We start from the raw sequence: 15204 nt of genomic DNA, 5'->3' as shown, positions 1-15204 counted from the left end.
CAATCTTGTTTGGATAACAGTGTCATGTTGTTGATGAGGCTCTCGTCAAAGGGTATCCATGCTCGCCGAGTTTGACCTAGTGTGCAACATGGGTTCGTTCCTGCATTGAAGATACATGTCAGTTGCCTGGTGCACCTGGCGCACCTTTCGGAACCGATGGAAAGAGGTTCGGCTGCTGCAGTCGTTCACGATTCCGCTTCGCGATTTCCATCTGCCGTTTCTTTTCGAGTCGAATACCGTAAAAGTTCCTATCGAAATGTTGAGCTTGGGAGAAATTTTGGCATGGCCGGGGACTGCCTACTTATGGAGCGCGAAAACGCGGGGCTCCTCCGTGGGCGGAGTGGGCGTCTCAGTGCCGTCCTAGAAGCTCGTCAGCCATGCTTTTAAGCCTTGAAAAGGTTACAGCGGCGCTTGTTGCTCACCTTTTCGGGAGACTTGGCACCGGCTTCCTTCTCGTCGTCGTTCTTCTTGTCATCCTTGCCTTTCTCCTTTGCCTTGTCCTTGTCCGTGGTCTTATCCTTTTCTTCCTTTTCCTTTTTTTTCTTCTGCTTTTCTTCATACTCTTTTTTGACGCGCTCTATTTCTTCTTCGAGTTCCTTCTTCTTCTTTGCTTCCACAGCCTCGTTATCGATAATGGGAGAGCAGAAGTTCTTGTCTTTCAGATGGCTGGGGCATACGTAGAAGAAGTCCTGGCGGTCGAGTTAGCTTCAATCGCTCAGTTGAGGCAACTAGCTGTTTCATACCTTGTTTTCCGCCGCAACAAGAACACTACTGGTGGCGCGATAGCACACATCGCAACCCTTGGCCGCAGTCTCGGCCACTTTGCGGTGGGTGTAGATGTTGGCGAAGGACATGACGTTGGCGGTAGGGGTAGATGTCGCGTAAGCCTTCAAACTCGGCTGGAATATGGTGTGAGGACTTGGGAGGACGGATGTGTCATCACCAGCACCAAAAGGCGAGACGATGTCGGTAGGACTAGGACTTGAGGTCGGGATAGCAGGTGTTGGTTCGTGACGTTTGAGGATGGGTGAAGTAAGTCGAAATGGTGACACCGACGTGGGGCAGGGAATGTCCCGTTAGCTAAGGCGGAGGAGGGGAGAGCCAGTGGCGGACCGGTGGAAATCGCGGGGTGACAAACCGACGCGTCAAATCAATGGTGGAAGATTTGGGGGGATGTATCCACTATCCACTGTGACGTTCCCTAGAGCGCGGTGGTTAGAGCTCCTTAGCTTGCGATAAGAGAGAATTATATGCAAGATAAGACAAGGCTGAAGCAAGCAAGAATTGATGATCAGTGCTCAGACTTGCGCTACGATGATTTTTTGGAAAAACTTGCGGGTACAGATGAGTCAAGAACCTGGCATCCCCCAACTCCCCTCCTCTTAAAGACGATATCATCCTTGCACTTGGCACCAACCCATCAATCAAGCCATCCCTTGTGTTATCCATTCCTTTCTTGGTCTCAATTGCTGTAACTCCATCCGTTCCTTAACCCATTGGAACTTCGATCACTCCTGATATACCAATATACTATCTAGAGACATCACCATGGTCCCAAGCTCGAAGCCGGCGGAGAACAAGCTTTGGGGGGGCTCGCTTTACTGGTAATTTTCTTTCCATTACTCTGCTTTTGTCTGTCTATTGGACGATTGACTGACGGACCCAGGCGGCCTCGACCCCCTTATGGAGCAGTACAATGAGAGCATCCACTTCGACAAGCTCCTCCACAAGCAGGATATCCTTTGCAGCATCGCTTTTGCCCGCGCGAATTACAACAATGGCACTCTGACTCAACACGAGTTTAAGGAGATCGAGAGAGGCCTCCTGGAGGTTGAAAAGGAATGGGAGGCTGGCAAGTTCAAGATGGTCCCGGGTGACGAAGGTATGACTGACTGCCTATACTTCAAAATCGATATGCACCAGCAGAGACTGACTTTGGGAAGACATCTACACTGCCAACGAGCGTCGGCTCGGCGCGATCATTGGCAAGGACATTGCCGGCAAGCTTCACACAGGCCGCGGCCGAAACGAACAGGTCGTCTGCGACATACGCATGTGGCTCCGCGACGAGCTTATCAAGCTCGAGGGCCACCTCAGCAGCTTCTTGAAGGTCACCGCTGCCCGTGCCGAAATGGAGATCGACTACATCATGCCTAGTTACACTCACCTTCAGCGCGCCCAGACCGTCCGCTGAAGTCACTGGATGCTCTCGTATGCCATGGCCTTCGCCAACGACCTGGAGCGCCTTCGCGAGGTCATCAAGCGCGTCAACCGCAACCCCTTAGGATGTGGTGCCTTGGCCAGAAATCCCTTCAACATTGACCGTGAGGCAATCTCCAAGGAGCTGGGCTTCGAAGGTTTGCTCTGGGACACCATGGCTGGTGTTCACGACGGTGGCTTCGTCACTGAAACGCTGCAGTGGGGCTCGGTCCTTATGCAGCACATTTCTCGCTGGTCCGAGGACATATTCAACCAGCGAATATTCATACTCTCAAGTTGTTGCTGGTCTGGATTCATGTGGATAATCTGATGGATCTCGTACGCCAGATATGTAGCGATTTTCTTCTGGGACAGGTTGTTGACAAGGTTAAACCAGGAACCCAAGCTGACTTCAATGGTGGACGAATTCACACGTACGATAACGGCAATATTTTATTCACCCAGAAGGGACAAGCAAATCAACACCAGTTAGTTGATGATATTGCTGGGGCGAGTCGTCCGCTCTCGACCCCTTTATGTTAGCCACCGACGTTGCCGACTATCTTGTCCGCAATGGTGTCCCTTTCCGCGAGACTCATCGCATTTCTGGCCGCTGCGTCGCGCTCTCAGAGAAGACTGGCATCCCGATAACAAGCTTAGTTACGAGAAGCTGAAGGCTGTCGATAAGCGCTTCGAGGAAGATATTGCAGAGACCTTCAACTACGAGAGGAGCGTCGAGATGAGGACGGCCAAGGGCGATGCTAGCAAGGCTAGTGTCCTCGAGCAGATTGCCGTTCTGCGGGCATTGGTGGAGTAAATGTGCCCTACCTGGCTGGCATCGCAAGCACCGCGAAAGAAAGAAAAGTGCGATTTAGGGCGTCCTGGGCAGCCGTGGTTGGTTATGGTTAATGGGAGCGAGAATGTGTGGCATTATCAGGAAAGGGGGGCAGCAAAAAGACAAAATAGTAAACTTGGGATCAATGATGTGCGAAACGGGTTTTCAAATGTGTCGATAGGTCGATAGAAAAGCCATCTCCAGCGGGCTCAAGGATGTTCATTTCCTGCGTGTTGATTGACTGGAATTGGCCTCTATTGGGTTGGACGATCCGGTGGCAACTTGACTCGAGAAAGGGGCCCGATTTGCTGTTCCAACTTCCAAAGCATACCTACCTACCTAACTACCCAGGCAGGTAAGTAATTAGTGTACGACCCACGGGGGAACAATGCCGAATTATGTAAGTCCGAGTCCGCGCCGCTATGCGCCGGGATCATGCAGTGAAACAGTGACTGTCCAGCGCGCCGAGTGCCAACACGTCACATCCCAAAATTTCAATCGACGTCGCGTCAAAGAAAACATCATCATCACCGATCGATCCCTTCTCAAACCGTTGACGACGACCCCTTTTATACCCGACCTCGAAATCTGCAGTTCGCCGTCATAACGAGCGAAAAATCTGTCAAAGTACTGCAACAAGCCACCAAGACCCCGATAATTCATCATAATGCCCGCCGGTCTCGACAGCCAGCGGCTAGACGCTGTCTTCCAGTCACGGCCAGACATTCTTCAGGGCATTAAGAAAGCAGCCGGTACGCCGATGAATCTCAATTGCGCATAATCTTTCTCGTCGACGCTGGCAAGCTAATCCTTCTTTTCATACAGACACTCCCGCCCGCATCGCTCTTTTTAACAACATCGCAAACTTCGTCCACGAGCAGATCAACGGACCAGAACCTGCATCGAAACGTAGACGGGTAGACGAGGGTCCCACGAACGGATTCAAAGCGACAAACAAAAACGGCACGACCCCGAACACTGCGCCCAAGAGCACCGGCACCGGCAATGCGGCCGATGAAGAGGTACTTCTTGAGATCAAGGACATCTCCGTCTCGGTGCCGCAGCGTAAGAAGTACGACTTCTGTTTCACCGCGAACCACCTGTATGCTCGCGCACCCAACACTACCGCTCCCGTAGAGGGCATCATCTACGCATGGGAAGACATTGGTACGTTCCTGGCATCCCAACTAGCTCTGAGTCGAACCTAACCCTCTGGTCAAGAATATGCATTCTACCTCCCCGTGCCCGAAAAAACCCAGGTGCAGCACAACTATGTCCTGTTCCCGCGCGGAACCTGCCTTCCTACAAAGAGCTCGCCTGAGAAGGAAGCGCTGGTATTTACAGTGCCGTCCACACCCCCCAAGCAGGGTACAATCGGCGGGCCCAGAGCGAGTGCCGCGTCGGCAGTCTCCGATACTTACCGCGCCCTCTTCGATTGGGCACTGACGACACATCTCAGCTCTGCTGGCAACAGGGCCGAGATCGTTGCGGCGGACCCTAGCAAGTTTCATAGCCTCGTCCGCCAGCCACACAGGCCCAATGAGAAAGCGGTGCACGTCAAGGCCTTTCGCGGGTCCAAGGATGGGTATCTTTTCTTCCTGCCCAACGGCATCTTCTACGGCTTCAAGAAGCCCCTCGTCTTTCTGCCCATTGACCGTATTGTGGCCTTCAGCTACACGAGCGTCTTGCAGCGCACGTTCAATATCGTCGTTGAGGTCTTCACAGAGGGTGACGCGAAGGAGGAAATCGAATTTGGTATGCTAGACCAAGAAGACTACGCTGGCATCGACGAGTCATACGTAAAGCGTCACGGACTACAAGATCGCAGCATGGCGGAGCAGAGAAAGGCAAAGATGGAGCTGACGGAGAACTTGAAGGCGAAGAAGGCGGCTGATGCGGAGGCCGGTGCGAACGGCAATGTTGATGACAATGGCATGACGGAGCTAGAGAAGGCTCACCTAGAAGCGGAGCAGGTTGCGCAGGAGGAGGAGGACGAGGATGAAGAGGACTACGATCCTGGCAGCGAAGGTGAGAGTGAAGGATCGGGGTCAAGTGACGATGACGACGAAGACGATGATGATGAGGCTGAAGGGGATGAGGATGACGAGATGGCTGAAGAGTAGAGGTCCCGGGTTGCTTGCATACAATGCATGGAGTTGGGAATCAGGGCAGAGCACTCGCCTTGACAAGGGGGTTTCAATGTAACTTGGCCCATGACCATACCACGATGATTTGCTATCAAACTGTACGATAATGCGACCATATCAAGCGCTCCGCATAGGCACGCTCCGCATAGGCACGCTCAGCATCCGCGGACACCGGTTTGGCAGCAAACATGCCACTGGTAAGCCACAACTTCTCTGTCAGCTCTTATCGCAAAAGTCAAATCTGCTGAACAAAGTGGTTGCTTCGTCAGTCGTTAACTCATATTCTATCAAGGTTGTGCGCATGTCAGGCAAGGCCATAGTCTCACGGACTCTCAAGTCTTAACAATGTGCACTTTGCGACACACATACAAACCCTCATCCACATGCGTCTTTAGCGCCAGACTCATCATGGTACTCGGATTTACCATCATGGGTTATTAAGCAAGGAACCCGACAGCATGGAGGCAACCTCCACTTCAAAAGCTTCGTCAAGGATGGCCTCCCGAACACCTGCAGGTATCGTGATGCTCCATCTAAAAAACTTTCAGACGGGCCACAGCCATGAACTCCAACCTTGCACTCCAACCTTGCACTACGCGAACAAGCCGCAGAGGTAATAATCGGAGCCTCCAAGGTATCTCGAGACACTGCGTATATGAACAGCGAAAAATGCCATTGAAAGCGTTGAACACAACTGTCCTTACCAAGCTTCTCACTCACAAGTTTTGAGTCCCATCGACATTCATCATGAAGTCAACATTACTTGGCTTCGCCGCCCTCGCCGCCCTCGTGGCGCCCGCTGTCGCCATCCCCCTCTTCTCTACCGACTCGGGCTTTGCCCCTAACAATGACACCACCCACTACGAATCGGTGCGTTCCAAAGGGGGCGTCGTCCCGGCCAAGGTTATGGAAGAGGCCTGCCTAAAGTGGTGCCCACGCGTCGTCCCCGGGCTCCATGCCTACAAACAGCCCGCTACATTTGCCTGCAGGCTCCGCTGCCGCTCAGACGCCTACCGGGTGAGCCGCCAGGAAAACTCGGAAGACGCCAAGAATAAAACCCGAGTTAAGGAGTTTTTCCGCGAGCCAGTCGTCCCGCTTGAGCTCGGGCTGTTCCTCAAGAAGCACCGCTTATTCAACACGACCGGTATCGAGAGCCGAAGCGAGGACGGCATGGCTTCTCAGGTTGCTGCCGGAGGAGATGACGTTAAGATAGACCCCAAAAAGCCGAAGCGCAACCCCTGCGCCTGGCCGTCTGAGTGGGACAATTCCTCGGAGAGCCAAAGGGAGATGGATGCCTGTCTCAAGTCCTGTCCCGTCGGCTCCTTCTCCGGCGCCTGCCTGCACCCTTGCTTTTTGGAGATTACGGAGAGGCGGTGCGGAGAGAAGAGGGCAAAGGAGTACGAGCACGAGGGTGCAGAGCACTGGGCCGGGATCCGGAGGCAGTGGGGGCCGTTCATTCCGGGGGTTCCGGAAAAGTTGGTGAAGCTACCCCAATTCCTCATAGATTATCCTCTCCCCCCTCCCAATTATCCTGGTGGTCTCCATATTATTCCCAACGAAGAACCACTCCTGGACTAAGAGAACAGCGGGCTCCTTAGAACCAGCGGCCCTGGCGCGGCATGTGGTCATTTTGATCATGAGATCTATCTGACTGATGAATGTTTCCTGTTGCTTCGTCAATCTCATCAACATTGTGTACACGAGGAGCTACTGTGCGAACACTTCTTTCTATATGGTTCAAAGCGGATGTACAGCGCGTTAACTTAAGGGAGTCCGTCGAAATTATAACAGATGTGTTGCCGAATTCGATGACGTCATACGACGATCCAATGTTGCATAATAACGAAGTCCCAGGTTGGCTCTTGTTTGATGAAGAGCATCCAGACATTGGGCAAATTCAAGACGTCAATATTCAGAAATGGAACCAGAGATTGTGTGATATGCCCAGCTTGCCATCTTGCTTGTGATGAACCCAATTCCCATCACGTACAACTTATCTAGCAGTGACTTGTGGGAGCCGGATTGTTAAACCAGAGTTTTGCGATGCCCTTGCGTTTTCCCGATAGATTGAGAATTGAGGATATGCTTGTGAAGCGGATTGTGTAGACACTCAAAAATTCCCTGGCCTAGGCGTGCTGGTCGTGTCAGGGAGGGTTTAATTCTCGTTCCGACGAGATCCGAAGACGGCTTGCTCGGCCCTACGTTTTTCAGTAAGTTCTCTTCAAGGTGAATGCCACACAATCTGCCGTTGTTAGTAGTTGCTAGTCTTAGGCTGCGAGATGGTTACCTGGTCCAGCCAACCGCTTGCAAATCACTTGACATTTTGGCTACCGACGCCACGGCTGTTTGCTAATTCAATCAAGCCTGGCCCTTTGATCATGATTGTAGCTGTGAAAGACAAAGGAGATTATGAGGCGTCGTGATCAGCGCTGTCTGTGGTGTGGCGTGCAGCCCTGCAAATATCCTGTCAGCGCTAAGTTCTTGTTGACAGATAAGTGCCTATGCAAAAAGTAATCGGGCGGCGCGTCTTATCCAAATCACATAAATCCTTCAGTCATTGTCGTTCAGAGATACGCTCTAAAACCGAGCCTCTTTTCAAAAATCAGTCATTCTTTTTCTCCAAACCTGAAAAGCCGCGGCGGATATGACGTTCACGTACGACTGCGTGGTAATAGGGGCAGGCTACTCTGGGCTTGCGGCAGCCAGACTATTAAAAGATTCTGGAAAACACATCTTGGTGCTAGAAGCGCTTGACCGCGTCGGCGGACGCGCAAAGACGATACATCACGGTGTTGGAGAATACTGGGACGTCGGAGCCTCTTTCCTCGGCGACCAACAGGACTTGATGTACGGCTTGGCAACAGAATTCAACGTGCCATTGCACACTGCAGCCACGAATGGCGAGATTGTTCTGACTTATCGCGGCAAAGCGCGGGGATACAGCGGGCTGCTTCCGCCGATGCGGCCATGGGAAGTGCTTGACATGGGTATGTTTGTTCGCCGGTTTGAGAAGCTATGCGAGTCTGTCAACCTGGAGAAGCCATGGTTGACGCCGAATGCGGAAGAACTTGATCGCATAACTGTGCGTGAGTGGTTGACGAAGGGGGCATGGACGCAAGCTACAATCGACATGGGAAACCTGGCGTTTGAAACGACTATCGGGCAGAACACGTCTTGCATATCAATGCTTCACGCCATGTTCTTCTTTAAAGGCGTAGTCAACTTCACGTCGGCGCTCAGTTCGGAGAATGGAGCACAGAAGCATTTCATTCAGGGAGGTGGCCAAGCTATTGCCAACAAATTGATGGATTACCTCGGAGATGAGATAGTTCATCTAGAGGAACCTGTCCGTAAGATCTCTTACTCCAAAAGCGTTGCAAGTATCCAAACAGACAAAACGACGTATCGAACACGGCGGATAATTTCTGCCATTCCGCCTGGGAACATCCTCAAAATCGAGTTCGAGCCACGATTGCCGATAGAAAAAGAGTCGCTGCTACAAAACATGCCGATGGGATCCCTTACAAAAGTCTTCGCCACATACAAAAAGCCCTTCTGGAGAGAAAGAGGCCTAACCGGAGAGAGCACGAACCCTGACGGCTTCATTGGCGTAACATTCGACGCTACGCCGCCGTCTGGATTTCCCGCCAAGCTCATGGGGCTCGTTGCGAGCACAAAATCCCGCGAATTCATGAGCTTCAGCGAAGATAAAAGGCGGCATGTCGCCCTCGGCGGGTTTGCCGCTGCGCTCGGCCAGGAGGCCCTTAACCCCGAAGATTTCTTCTGTCACAACATGATGGAGGAGAATCGGTCGTCCGGGTGTCCGATGGCGACGCCGTCGCCTGGGATGTGGAGTTTGTTCGGTCAGTGGATGAGTAAACCGGTAGAGGTGATCCATTGGGCTGGTACAGAGACTTCAACGAAGCACTATGGGTATATGGAGGGAGCTGTGTTTGCGGGCCAGAGGTCTGCCAGAGAGGTTTTGGAGGAGTTGAAGTGGAAGATTTGACTTTACTACGTCTGGCGTCTGAAGCCATATGTGAGCCGATTTGGTTAGTTGCACAACTGCCAACGTCAACTTGGTTGAAAATGACAGCGCAAATAATTCCATTATTAGTTCTTAATTTATAGTATCCCGAAATAGTCAAGTCTCTAGTGCTTTCACTCTTCAAAGCAGTTTGTTTGATATGCAATAGCCTGGAATCACGATACGCTGGCGGGTTTTCCCGGAGTAAGACCCCTTCCCCGGTCGTAATCCGTCAATATTTAAGGGTCTGCTAACATACACAGAAATAGTAGTTGCTTAGTATATGGTGAGCATGTTAATGGCACATTGAGAAGCCATAATACTAGATTTGTTATCGGGTTTGTCAACTTTGTAATTGGGGCAAATTGGGGGTTGGAAATTAAAAAACGACCTGCTTAACATAACTTGCTGGAACTCGGATTAAGTTTGAGTGTTCCCCGAAGTCCTTTGATCTCTCATTATTTTAAATCACGCCAGAGGTACTTGAGCGTGGTTCTTCCGACCCTTCCGATCCCCGGCTATCTCGTCCAAAGATATCTCGGATCAACGGTAGTGCTCCCAATCTACTATTTCGGGAGCAACACATTACAGTGCAAAGAAAGACTCTATTATTGGACTTCTTTCCTAGATTGCTTTCCTTTCTGTTGTGACAGTACTCAAATGTAGTTGTAGCAGTGGCAACTGTGGGTACACGTTTGTCATCACACGTGCTTATACCTTTTATGTATAATATCCTGCCACAACAATTCGAGAGAACTAACAATTTGACAGTCAAAGATGATTGACATTTGACAAAGGTTTAACATTGCCTAAGTATCATGCAAGTTAAGAGTCGTCACAACGTCTCATCGCTCTGCAAAGTTCAGGTAGTTACTTGTCCTACAATAATAAAAGATTGCAAGATGTCCATTCTAAACACCATCCCGCCCCCCCCCCCCCCCCCCCCCCCTTTGAATAATAATAATAATAATAATACGTGCTGTATACGTGGAGGCTCGAAGCGCTCTAATGCTAGCTAAAGGCTGTAAAGCACTGCGGAAGGCGCTTGGTTTGAATGGAGAAGATTCTCCTGTCATTGATGTTGTAGCAACTAAGCTGATGGATCCATTTATAGTCATATCCAGCGATTTTAGTGAAGCGAATTTGTGTTTTCACGATCAAGGTGCGATTTGTCATGCATCTCGATAATCCCTTGCCCTCGGACATAAGTGTAAAGGTGGCGGCGGAATTCCACCTTTGCTGCAGTAAATTCACGAACAGTTGCTCCTAAATTAGTGCCACAAGCCTCCGTGTTAAACAAGCGGTCACCTGTTATGCGAGCATTCTTTAATATGGTCCTGAGTAAGCGACATCAGAACTGCACGTGGTCGCCTCAGCACGGCATAGCTTTTCGTTGCACTCTATTCAATACGAATCAGTAATACTACGTAGCATCGCTTTCATTTCTGTCATAACTGCCAGTTGAGGCCCGTATCGACTTAATCAATACGTGTTCTGGTTTCGATTTGGTGCGAACCACCAAGTCGGTGCAAGCGATCTTAGCATGTACGTTACAATTTACCACCCCAGTTGACAGTGGGCACTCTTCCCTTGCGTATGGTGAACCATTACTTGTTCCTATACAACTCGGACCATAGAAACTTGTATTCTCATTCCTATGACCGATATTTTTTCTTTTCTTGTTCTTTTTGAAAAGGCAGCACTACTAAATGTCGTCCTGCCTGGTTATTTCAAAGGTAGCCAAACCATCGCTGTAGTATTCATAATCATGGTTCGAAGAACCTTAGCCACAATTCCATAACACACCACATTCGTGGGGGGGAATGTGTTTAGACCTCGTATAATCGAGAGGTATCCGCAATAGGGCGATTTGGGAGGCAACATGGAACTCCGCAATTCTAGCTCGCACAGCGGGGCAGTTGCGTGTCATCTCTCGCTTAATCAGTGCTTGTATGATGGAATGGCCGGAATGGACACGCCTATGATGGTACTGGTGACTTCTGGTTAGCGGCTCGTATTGTTTTTCCAGACACACTTGCATGAGACAACTATCCAGACTTATCTGATGGATATTTGTAGACCTGCTGGGAAGGCTATGTCTCAGTACGAGTATAAAAGTCAGCAGCTCTCCTGCGAAATTGATGAGGACTTTCCAAGCATATCAGTACCCGTCTCAAAAGATTTGAAGCATTCACACTCTCAGCATCATCAACAGCATTCCTACTGTTTCGTGTCAGCCAACTTTCTACAATGCAGTTCAGTATCGCTACCATTCTCGCGCTTAGCGTCTCCACCCTGGCATCCCCGACTCCTCAAGCCAGCCCCATCGACCCAGAAGACATTGTCATCCTTGACTTTTCTGCCCGTCATCAAACCGATGGTTCAGTTGACAGCGTTGGACTTCATTTGAATGGTCACGATGAGCAGAATCTTTACTGTGGTCAAACTGGCGATGTTGTTCTTGGCGAGAAATATGCTTGCGGTGACAGCAAGTACAGCTTCGCCCTAATGAAGGGTCTCTATGACACTTGGGGGGTTCGAATCTTCCACCGATGGGGCGTTGCGTGAGTCTTCCCATTCTCCATAATGTGGGACACCACCTAATCAGACCGTATACTAACATCTGCTTTAGGAGTGGGGTGTCTGGGTACCGTGACATCCCTACCTACTGTCATGGCGGTCCGTTGGGGTCAACCATCTGCACCTTGCAGACCGTTGTCAGTTTGTACATTGACAGCACCCCGAAGGACTGGTAGTAGTGATCATGAGAGCTTTGATGGAGAGGTTCCAACTTGGAAGTTCAGTATGAGAGTTGCTTGCATGACGGCAGGCCAATGTTCGAGGCTAGGCGCTGGATAATGGCAATTTGGTGTCTGTTACTTATTATTACGCACGTACCCACATTAGATATCATATATCCACCATAAATACTATTGCTTGGCCTCGATAACGAAATACCGGAGATCTGATGAACCATTGCCCTTATCTATTAGATGTCGCCAAGCCCGTTAACTGTGCCAAAGCACCCACTCCTCCACGATCAAACCCACATTCCCTCTCAAACTCGGGTTCTACATTATTCATCCCTAGCACCAAACACGCGGAAGCCCCCACCTATTGTGGTCTTCATTAGTCATTTAATCAGTATTCATTACTAGATCGTGGAAGCTATGTAGAGGTTCACGATCATGTCTAACCGACGTAAATAAACGTACACGCTCGCTATCGCTAAATTATCACTAATTCTAGCACTGTTTCTAAGACCTCCTGCACCAAGCTTCCCCTGTGTATGTCAGGAGTGGTCCCAAATAAGACTCAGGAAGAACAAGGCCGCCATACATCCAGTCACAAAGATAGCCCCATTCCTTGTCGTTATCGCAGTTAGTAAACTGCTTGTTGGCTGTTCTCACTTCGGTGACAGTGGATTGATCAGTATAGTCGTATTCACAATAGCCGTGCGAAGCCAGGCAAGTCACCTTGGTCTTGCCGTCGAAACTCGGATCCTTTCCCGTACAATCCTCCACTTTGAAGATTTCGCTTAAGTTGGCCCAGCCTTTGTCGTGAATCTTGTTCAGAACATCGACGTAGGTGTTTTCAGTGTCCTTAGGGTTATGAAGTGCGTATGTGTTACCCGTATCCGGGTCGAGCCAGAATTGGTAACAGTTACCGGCAGGGCCGAGTTCAGGACACGATATCGCGCCGTTTGTTTTCGGAGCATATTCGAGTACATTCACTCCCGTAGATCGAGTAGAAACAATTCCGTTTGCCTTCAATGCCAATGAGAGGGTGTATAGCTGCAAGTCGTGGTACAGCGAGGTCGATTCGAGATTGAGGCTGGCCGCAGCGCGCTCACTGAAGCCACCAGGCTCCGTCGCCGCCAAAAACAAGGTGCTGTTGCCTTGTAGCTCCTTCAAAGAATCCTGCAGCCCGTTTTGATAATTGAGAACAAGCTCAGCGAGGCTGCTACCAATTTGGCCTAGGGTGACGAATCGTGCATTGGAAGAGCCTTTTACTGAAGTCATGAAAAAAGAACTCATTCCTGTAACAACAGCCAGCCCTGTGGCGATTTCGCTTAGAATTGGGTTGACACCACTAGCAGCAGCGAGCCAGAAGCCACCTGATATCGCCGTCCACAAAAGGTTGCTTGGGACTTCTGGGTCGGTAGAGGGTGATACAGTGGCAACAATATCCCCTATTGTATCAGAAGCGAGCGAATGCCCATTCCACAGAGCCTCCGAGTATTGATTGAAAAATTGGTATATGGCGTAGATATTCCAGAGCGTGTAGAATTGTTGTGGCGAGTAGTATGTAGCTGCGGATCCAACAGTCTCGAACCCCTCACACGTGTCTCGAGTAAGGGTATCGCAGGTTCGGCCGCCGTAGCCATTGAACGCAAGAAAACATTGAGCAAAGCCCAAGTTGTCGCAGTCAGCTTTGGTTCCATTCTCAGCGAGCCACTTTGTGATGTAGTCTGATACGTTTAGCTGCTTCCAGCATTCAGACTTGAGCCCCGTTGATGATGATGGAGAACAATCAATTGCGCGGGCAAAAAGAGAGCCTTCGTAAAATGAAGCAAATGCTGTATTGCAGAGGAACGCAATCGAAAGTGAGGTTCGAATTGCCATGGTGGACTGATAATGATTAAGGACAAAAACCAGGAGAGAATGACGGAAAAGACAGAATGTTGGATAAAGTTTAAGTCCAAGCTTGGCGCTTCAACAGCCAGGATCTACCATGGACTATATGATTAAATATGCATGTTCTCCAATCCCGCTTTCTTCTTCTAAAGAGAGAGCGGTGTTGGCAAGATTGCATGATATTATCACAGAAGGTATTTTCTGTCAGGGAATTGTTGCATTGACTCGAGCAGTACAGTGTTTTGCATGTGGGATAGCCCACCCTCTCACATGAAGGCCGCTTTTATCTCGGTCTGAAAGTGCCGAACCCACACAATTCCTGAGATAAGCATGGGGCCAAGCAAGGTCATTGCCTCGGAGTTGGCCGAGTACGCCGCTAGTAGCGATGATCCCTGTTTATTGAAATGGGCTAAGCTAAATAGTCTCAACTTCCTTGGATTTTCACTAAGAACGTCCAGCTAAATACTGGAGTTTTCCGCCGCGGATGGAAAAGGTGCAATGCATCTTACGTGCATCATTTCCTTACAAAACCTAATGGGAAGATCTCGCCGTGTGTAGAATCTTGCATCCACTCGCCATGCAGGATTGACTCAAGCTTGTGAAGTTCTTGGCTTTCTCTCCTACAGATACGCAAATTTAGGACAAAGTTCTTTGCGTGGAAGAACTTTACTCCTGAAAATGGGTGCTACATCCGTATCATATAAAAAGCCTGGTGATATCCTCCTCGTTCTTTTTGTGAATCGACTCTAGATTCCGACCGATAAACATATTTTGCAATCATGTTCTAATTATCAAATCATGTCAACTTTCGTGTTCATCTGAGGCTGCTTCTGGTAACCTTGAGTGTTCGTTTATGTCTTTGTCGAGCAAGCACCTCTCTTTCATGCTGTACCAGAGCCCAAGAACATGCAAATACACGGTATAAAGGTGATCAGTGGGCATTGTTTGCATGAAGCGCAAAGGCCGCAGAAGCCATGATGTCATTCCCCTTCCTATTCTTCATTATATTCGGCATGTACGGATAAATCTTGACCAGCATAGGTATGGGCCTGTGGGGCTTTACCGTTGTATTGGAGCTGTTACCGAGTCATTGCTGCGGAAAGTGAGGCGGTCAAATCCACAACGCGGCGAAAGTCGTAAGTGGCAGAACTCAACGTAGCACTAATGATGCGTTGTTCTAACGTCATAGACCATAGTCTACGTTTGCGCGACAATTTAAGCCAAAATTTTCGGAAAAAGTCCCATTGACGATATGATAGCATGTGCGTCCGGGCAGTGAAGTAGAAAAGTAGTCGATACTTAGAGTTCACCTACTAAGCGAGGAAACAGCTAGATATAGTGTTTTAGACGTCGTGAATC

At 49.8% G+C, this 15204-nt stretch overlaps 7 protein-coding genes across 7 annotated transcripts; 5 read left to right on the top strand and 2 right to left on the bottom strand.

Annotated features, from left to right (window-relative positions):
- Positions 1 to 118: 118 nt before the first annotated feature.
- Positions 119 to 854, bottom strand: LY79DRAFT_518211 (VPS4-associated protein 1; the record flags this gene model as incomplete). Its single annotated transcript, XM_060555011.1, has 4 exons — positions 119 to 248; positions 302 to 360; positions 423 to 689; positions 744 to 854. The coding sequence occupies 4 exons, from the start codon at positions 852 to 854 to the stop codon at positions 119 to 121; spliced, it is 567 nt and encodes a 188-aa protein (XP_060412798.1).
- An 829-nt stretch (positions 855 to 1683) lies between these two features.
- Positions 1684 to 3016, top strand: LY79DRAFT_591279 (L-Aspartase-like protein; the record flags this gene model as incomplete). Its single annotated transcript, XM_060561260.1, has 6 exons — positions 1684 to 1882; positions 1944 to 2185; positions 2243 to 2454; positions 2556 to 2691; positions 2715 to 2765; positions 2855 to 3016. 6 exons carry the CDS (start codon positions 1684 to 1686, stop codon positions 3014 to 3016), a joined length of 1002 nt encoding a protein of 333 aa, XP_060412797.1.
- Positions 3017 to 3506: 490 nt separating this feature from the next.
- On the top strand, positions 3507 to 5590 carry LY79DRAFT_260621 (uncharacterized protein). The gene is made up of 4 exons (XM_060551934.1): positions 3507 to 3786; positions 3860 to 4201; positions 4256 to 5378; positions 5474 to 5590. Exons 1-3 carry the CDS (start codon positions 3702 to 3704, stop codon positions 5155 to 5157), a joined length of 1329 nt encoding a protein of 442 aa, XP_060412796.1. The 5' UTR covers positions 3507 to 3701; the 3' UTR covers positions 5158 to 5378; positions 5474 to 5590.
- A 338-nt stretch (positions 5591 to 5928) lies between these two features.
- LY79DRAFT_670810 (uncharacterized protein) lies at positions 5929 to 6759 on the top strand (the record flags this gene model as incomplete). Its single annotated transcript, XM_060563825.1, has 1 exon — positions 5929 to 6759. One exon carries the CDS (start codon positions 5929 to 5931, stop codon positions 6757 to 6759), a length of 831 nt encoding a protein of 276 aa, XP_060412795.1.
- Positions 6760 to 7825: 1066 nt separating this feature from the next.
- Positions 7826 to 9190, top strand: LY79DRAFT_670809 (flavin-containing amine oxidoreductase; the record flags this gene model as incomplete). Its single annotated transcript, XM_060563824.1, has 1 exon — positions 7826 to 9190. The coding sequence occupies one exon, from the start codon at positions 7826 to 7828 to the stop codon at positions 9188 to 9190; it is 1365 nt and encodes a 454-aa protein (XP_060412794.1).
- Positions 9191 to 11250: 2060 nt separating this feature from the next.
- Positions 11251 to 12156, top strand: LY79DRAFT_634617 (uncharacterized protein). Its single transcript, XM_060562237.1, has 2 exons — positions 11251 to 11772; positions 11841 to 12156. The coding sequence occupies exons 1-2, from the start codon at positions 11459 to 11461 to the stop codon at positions 11962 to 11964; spliced, it is 438 nt and encodes a 145-aa protein (XP_060412793.1). The 5' UTR covers positions 11251 to 11458; the 3' UTR covers positions 11965 to 12156.
- A 309-nt stretch (positions 12157 to 12465) lies between these two features.
- LY79DRAFT_518078 (uncharacterized protein) lies at positions 12466 to 13833 on the bottom strand (the record flags this gene model as incomplete). The annotated part of the gene is made up of 1 exon (XM_060555000.1): positions 12466 to 13833. The coding sequence occupies one exon, from the start codon at positions 13831 to 13833 to the stop codon at positions 12466 to 12468; it is 1368 nt and encodes a 455-aa protein (XP_060412792.1).
- Between the last annotated feature and the right edge of the window lie 1371 nt (positions 13834 to 15204).

Source organism: Colletotrichum navitas, assembly GCF_030913465.1.
Source record: "Colletotrichum navitas strain CBS 125086 chromosome Unknown LY79scaffold_41, whole genome shotgun sequence".
Lineage (NCBI taxonomy): Eukaryota > Fungi > Ascomycota > Sordariomycetes > Glomerellales > Glomerellaceae > Colletotrichum > Colletotrichum navitas.
The sequence above is the reverse complement of the archived record's forward strand: the minus strand, read 5'-3'. Positions and strand labels throughout refer to the sequence as shown.

Bases quoted from the DNA above. Each gene is read 5' to 3' on its own strand.
- LY79DRAFT_260621 (XM_060551934.1), top strand. From the start codon at position 3,702: ATGCCCGCCGGTCTCGACAGCCAGCGGCTAGACGCTGTCTTCCAGTCA. The intron at 3,787-3,859 runs GTACGCCGATGA...CTTTTCATACAG, and splicing joins GGGCATTAAGAAAGCAGCCG to ACACTCCCGCCCGCATCGCT. The intron at 4,202-4,255 runs GTACGTTCCTGG...CCTCTGGTCAAG, and splicing joins CTACGCATGGGAAGACATTG to AATATGCATTCTACCTCCCC.
- LY79DRAFT_634617 (XM_060562237.1), top strand. From the start codon at position 11,459: ATGCAGTTCAGTATCGCTACCATTCTCGCGCTTAGCGTCTCCACCCTG. The intron at 11,773-11,840 runs GTGAGTCTTCCC...CATCTGCTTTAG, and splicing joins TTCCACCGATGGGGCGTTGC to GAGTGGGGTGTCTGGGTACC.